Below are 6,454 nucleotides of genomic sequence, written 5' to 3'. Positions count from 1 at the left end.
TTCTTTACCTGATCTCTATAACCTGGATTTTACGAGACGGTTAAGACCACTTGTGGTTCGTATGGTCAGGGCATCTCCAATAAACTAACCTTGGGCTTATAGGACTAAGGCCTCCAATAGAATTACTACCCAGTGTATATTTCTTTATCATTAATTTTAAGTCCTTTCTGTGCGTCATAAACTAAAACTTATTAAATTTATACACACGTAGTGCACTGAAGCCTAAAACTGGTATTAATGGAAAATAACATAGTAAATGGGGTGACATTATTTTATCGTTTAATCTGAAAGCATACTATCATAGCTACTTTCCTGTGCTTTTATTTGATCTTTTCTTCTATATAAACGTCGGAGATAAACGTCCATAACTTTACACGCATGCGAAATGATCGCTGAAGTAAGGAGAGGAAATTGCCGCACATTAAAAGAAAGAAAAAAAAGAGAGAAAAAAAAGGAGAAATAAGTTCTGGCGCCGAAAAATAATGGCTAGTTGGAAACCGTATCGGGCCACTCGGTCCGCAGGTTTATGACGACGCGATCCGGCCCTCCGAAAACAGTCGTGTTTACGCTTTGCCACAATGAACACCTACGCCATTGTTATCCTCCTCTTCGCCACCTTCGTGGCCACTTCTTCGGCTGTCAGGATCCAAAACTGTGGTAAGTTGCTTTATAAATAATATATATTAATGTGACAGTTTCTGTGTTAGCCAATATTCTTATAACGGAGCGTGTGTTTTTCTCAGTTTCCAAATTATTTATAATTTTTGGATTTGAAGTAAACAGTTTTTTGGCACGATTTCGTTAAAAGCTATTCATTCATCATTTTCGAAAACCTTTAACTTATGTTTGTAAATGGTAATGGAATAGGTAACTGTCTATATGGCAGTGAAAGAAAATAAAAGTATGTTGTGGCGGGCACTGACTTCTTAGGGGTTGGGAGCACGTGTAATAACCTACATTTTGGGAGACCTCATAACCGCTATATAACCCCTTGAACTTGCCATATTGTAACAGTAGGGATAATAGTACAAATGCCTTTTATGTTTTGAAATACATCTTACTAACAAATGCAGATGCTCGATATTAATAGTTACGGGCTTAAGTGCGGTCAGTAGTAGGCTGACAGTTGCAAATGCTCGAGATTATTAGCCATCGGCCTAGGCCTATGTAGGGTCAGTAGTTCACGGGTGTGTATTGTTTTTTATATTTAACAAAGGTTTGTCGATATATGTCATTTAGTTGAGTCCAAATAAACGTTAACCTAAGATGTATCACTTAACTATGCCTCAGGTTAATTGGTCACAGTACTATCTTTTAAGGTCAGTTATTTATACCAATTGAAGGTTGGTTATATCTGTTTCTTTACCGTCTGGTTAAACTCGACCTTCGAAGTTAATTTCACGGTCACACCCGGTCTGTTTTTTTTTTCCTGCTTATATTTTTTGCCGTAAGCCAGAGAAAGATATTGACCTTTGAATCATCTAAGATAAAAACCGAGAATAAAAACCATTGACGTTTAAAACCTGATGTGTCCGCTGTGACCCACTATGATGGTATCGTGTTCTGCAGAAGGCGGACGACTCACGTGACGATAATACGACTTATATTAGCTTTAATATAGTGTATTAAGCGGGGCGAATTTCGCGAAACGCAACCACGTGATCATGAGTCTAAACTTGCTCACAGGATGCAGCCCAACAGCTGCATGTGCGTGATTCATTTCTGCCTGACAAAATAACTGTGCTAGGCTCTCTCTCTCTCTCGCCTCCATCTCATCGCCTCTCTCTCCTCTCTCATCTCACATCCTCGGTCTCTTCGCCCGTCGTATCTCTCTTCCCCCCTCCCCCTCCTCTTCTCACCGCCTCCCCATCACCCTACCTCCCTGTCTCTCTCCTCCCCTCTCTCCATGCCTCCGTCTCTCGTCTCTCTCGTCTCGTCTCTCTCTCTCTCGTCTCTCCTCTCTCATCTCTCCCTCTCTCCTCCCCTCCTCTCTCTCCTCCCTCTCCCCCTCCCCTTCTTCTCTCTCTCACAGTTGCATTAAAGGCTTGTTCATTGTATAACGGCACAAGTTCGTGTTTTAACCCAGGTCATGGTTCCCAAGGCATGGCCGTTTCTCAACTTCTTAGATTATATTCCTTATGTAAAAATGAAAGTTGAATGTAGAATGTACTTTCATTAACGCGAAAATACGATTTTATATGGTGATCGTTAGTAAAATATAGAAAATTCAGTCTATATTAAAATGTTTCAAATTCGTATGCTGTAAGCTTGTTCAGTAATGAATTAATTATTACTAGTTTATACGTACATGAGGTTGGCATTTCGAGACGTTCAAAGGAGGAAGAACTTTGGGGATTTATATATATATATATATATATATATATATATATAAATATATATATATATATATGTGTGTGTGTGTGTGTGTGTGTGTGTGTGTGTGTGTGTGTGTGTGTGTGTGTGTGTGTACTGTAACTCTGGAATGGGGTTAGTTGCTTTATAAACTTGGTTTGATGCTACTGAGACGTGGCTAGACAACCAAAGTAGTTGTGGCATGTGAGACTATTGTTTGGAATCCTAAGGCTATCCAATGCAAGGTGTTGTGGAATGATTATTTTGTGTCGTTCATTGATGTAGCAAATAATTTCCTCAAAATTTTTGTAAACCGGTAATAAGTAAAATCTGGATATATCACGGTTTGCATAGTTTTGTCTTACAGGCAAGTACAATAGGCCTAAGAGTCATCTATCTCCAGGCTAAATGTGTAGAATACACAGTTGTTTGCAAACAATTGATTTTCTATTTTCTACGGAAAAGCTCTCTCTCTCTCTCTCTCTCTCTCTCTCTCTCTCTCTCTCTCTCTCTCTCATCGCTCTCTCAAGGTCTGCCTCTCTCTCGTCTCTCTCTCTCTCCTCTCTCAAAACATATTAGGATATTCAAATTACCTTCATTTGATTGGAATGTCGTAACTTTTTGTTATTGGCAAGAGAGATTTTAGAAAGTTTACCGGGAAAGACAAAGCTCGGCAGTTACCTCGATTTCTTTGGTTAACAGTCTCTCTTACCGCAGTCTTGCCAGGACCCAGCAACGACATGTGGCAGTGAAATCCGGTTATTCTTGATATGAAAGAATTAAACCCATGAGTTGGTACGTGGGTTGTAAACTTATTTTTTTCTATAACTCTTGGTGTGTTTATGAAGGCAAGTGTATATATATGTGGTTGTTATATTCTTGATGTTTCTTTTAAGGCTTGTGTGAATTTGATTGTATCCTTTTTAGTTTTCTGGAAAAGAAAACTATTGAGATGGCTTTGTCTATTTGTCTATCCGTTCTCCATTTTTCTGTCCGCCCTCAAATCTCAAAAATGCTGAGGCTAGCTGGCTGCAAATTGATATGTTGATAATCCACCCTCCAATCATCAAACATATCAAAATAGCAGGCCTCTAGCCTCATTAGTTTTAATTTTATTTAAAGTTAGCCTAGATCGTGCGTCCGACAACGCTTTGACAGGTGACCACCAGGCCAAGGCTGAAAATTTCATGGGTTGCGATTCATACATTACAGGCGTACAGAAAACTCGATTACGCTGAAGATACTTCATCGTATTTTACTTGTTTTGCTTGATTATAATGCAAGATGTACGGAAATTATTATAATGGCTCGTATTAAAAACCTCTCTGCAATGTTGCAACACCATGTTGTGTAAAGGTGTTTGTAAATAAAGATGCTAGTTTTGTGCTTGCTTAAGACAAACACCAAAATGTGCTTATAACTAGTATTTTGTGTTAAGACCTGTGTTCCGAAATGTGTCATACACACGCATGATTGAAGCCTACTCTTCCTTTAACCAAACATTTGTTGTCGTGTTCTGGTGTGTTTTGTGCTTTGCTTTAAATTTTGCAATACGCCCTTTTGTAGAGCAATGCAGTCGAGTCCTCCTTCACGTGATTAATTTTGTTTCCCGTTTGTGTTACGTAGATTTTTTTTAACAGTTGTTTTTTCTTTCTTTATTCAGTGCATGTTGTCAAGCGCATCCTGTTTGCCTGATTTGATAAAAAATATTTTGTCTTTGACGAGCGCTTCCACAATTCTTTCCAAATTTGTGTGTGTGTGTGTGTGTGTGTGTGTGTGTGTGTGTGTGTGTGTGTGTGTTTATAATTCTTATTGAGGCAAAGTGTCATCATATTATTTAATCCCTTCGTTTTGTTTTACGATTTGCATACTTCGAAATCCAATGTCTATAATCTGCCATTGATGGCTAGTGTAGTAATTTTCCGTCAGTCCACAAAGAGAATAGTGTGAACTTCAAGTAACTCAACATAACAGGCTTCAGTGCTTAGGTAATACAATATGATACATATTTAGAGAAACCTGTTGAACTGAATGTTAAGTGTTAAGTACAGGTTAACTTAACTTTTGAACTACGTAGAATTCATTTAGCTCCAATGTCTAGAAATGTTCAGGTGCACGATGTGATATGTAGCCTGTTACTTATCAGAAATTCAGACCCCCAAAGCGTATGTAAAGTTGAAGTGGTGATGTATAATATTTATTAAGGTTTGACTGGATTTCCTCTTTTACCTAAATAGGTCTAGTAATTGCACTGAAGAAAACCAACATGGAGTCAACAATTTTGCAATTTTGCTCCTCTGTTCTTGTCATGTCCTGTAAGACTTGAAGTTCTGCTTCCGTTTCAGCATTCCCCATGTGCTGCGACTTTCTTTTTCCAGAATGCTCTCTTTCACCGTAAATATGTATTGGGGACGAGTGACCAGAAACCATGAAATTTCACAGTTGCTGAACTTAATGTAGTTTGTTTTGGGCAGCATCAGTGTTAAAAACCCTCTTTTGATTGTTTTTTTTTTTCTTTAACACAGTAGCTAGTTCTGTTGTGGTGTGGAGTAGGATTATTAGAGTACTCTATTAATCCTGGTGTGGAGATGGGTGGGTTGTTGGCAGAGGGTTTTGTGGTATTGGGGAGTTGAGAAACTGTGAGAGGAAGTTGGTTGTACGCAGATAAATTCCAAGTTTATTTTTTTTTTTATAATTTTTTTTATACTTGGTCGAGTCTTGAAAAGGTTTCCAATAGTAGCCCATTTCTTTAAACTAGTCTGTCACGTGTCTAAATAGCAGAAGTACAATCATGATGCTTGAAATTATACTTTCATTTTGCAAGATGACGCTGATTGACTATTAACGTGCACCTCTCTCTCTCTCTCTCTCTCTCTCTCTCTCTCTATTTCTCTCATGACCAAGATTATTGTTGCTTTCTCAAGTGGGTGGAAGTTTCTTAATCTCATGGAAGAGAATGCAAGTCTGAGAACCAATATTTACCGGGATTAAGACCGATTCAGTCTAGCACTGTCATCTTTCAGAAAATAATTGTATTTCCTTGTTTATGTACATTGGAAATTGGGGAGGAGGGATTATATTTTCCTATGTGTTACTGTATTTGAAGCAATGAAGACTTATGTAAGTTTGTAAGCTTTTGTAATTGTATTTTCTTTTCTTTTTTTTATTAAGTGCAAAAAATCGAATGTAAATAGTTCTGGTGGCTGTTTGATGTTGCTGTATTTTATGGCCCGATTTTGTATCCGGCTGTATTCGAGAAAGATATGCACATATAATATGTTATATATAAAGATATGCACATATAATATGTTATATATATAATATATAAGTATGTATACATAATTATATATCGTTGCGTACAAACGCGATACCGTTTTGTCCCACCAAAAAAATTTGATATTAAAAATTCTACTCTTCCCTTGCCGTCCACTGCTTTTTTTTTTTTTTTTCTTAGCATTTCGTGGTTGCTTTGTTATCAGATCAACACTGGGGCGCGTTTAGTCTTGGGGAATGGTGCTGAATCGTTCATTTCTGGAAATCAAGCAGCAAAACCAAGGGTTGTTATCCGAAACTGATACGTTCGCTTGCCAAGGTGCATGCTTGAACACGCGCTGACTTCCTAAACACGGCGCTGACTTAGCAAGCAGAACATTTCAGCACGGCAAGGCTATTAAACTTGGGGAGGGGTTGCGGAGTAGGAGATTTCTGTCTTCGTCAGGTCATTGGGCAATCGGCTTGCGACGCTGCGAAGGAGAAAATTTATAGTTGATGGAAACCTTGCCTAGTTTTGACCGCTAAATCACAGCATTTGCTCCCATCGTTATCAGCCGTTATTGGGCTGTTTGACGCTTGTGCTTGCACGCTCTCTTGCTGGATGGTTAATATACGATTCAAGGCCCGTTCTCCATCGCTGGAATATCCTTGCGAACGTTTAAATAGGGCGGAAAGTGACCAGTTTGCATGGAAAGTCAGTGATATGAATAAATTGTACGAGGTAGATATGGCCACACACACACACACACACACACACACACACACACACACACACACACACACACACACACACACACACACACACACACACACACACACATTATATACA

At 38.6% G+C, this 6,454-nt stretch overlaps 1 protein-coding gene across 1 annotated transcript in view; it reads left to right on the top strand.

The window, feature by feature from the left end:
• Positions 1-500: 500 nt before the first annotated feature.
• Positions 501-6,454, top strand: part of LOC135224454 (NPC intracellular cholesterol transporter 2 homolog a-like) — a 35,772-nt gene continuing 29,818 nt past the window's right edge. Inside the window, exon 1 of the mRNA XM_064263455.1 lies at positions 501-657. Coding sequence (XP_064119525.1) covers positions 579-657 — 79 coding nt within the window. The 5' untranslated portion in view covers positions 501-578. The remainder of the gene's footprint in view (positions 658-6,454) is intronic.

Source organism: Macrobrachium nipponense, chromosome 12, assembly GCF_015104395.2.
Source record: "Macrobrachium nipponense isolate FS-2020 chromosome 12, ASM1510439v2, whole genome shotgun sequence".
Taxonomy (NCBI): Eukaryota; Metazoa; Arthropoda; class Malacostraca; order Decapoda; family Palaemonidae; genus Macrobrachium; species Macrobrachium nipponense.
The sequence above is the reverse complement of the archived record's forward strand: the minus strand, read 5'-3'. Positions and strand labels throughout refer to the sequence as shown.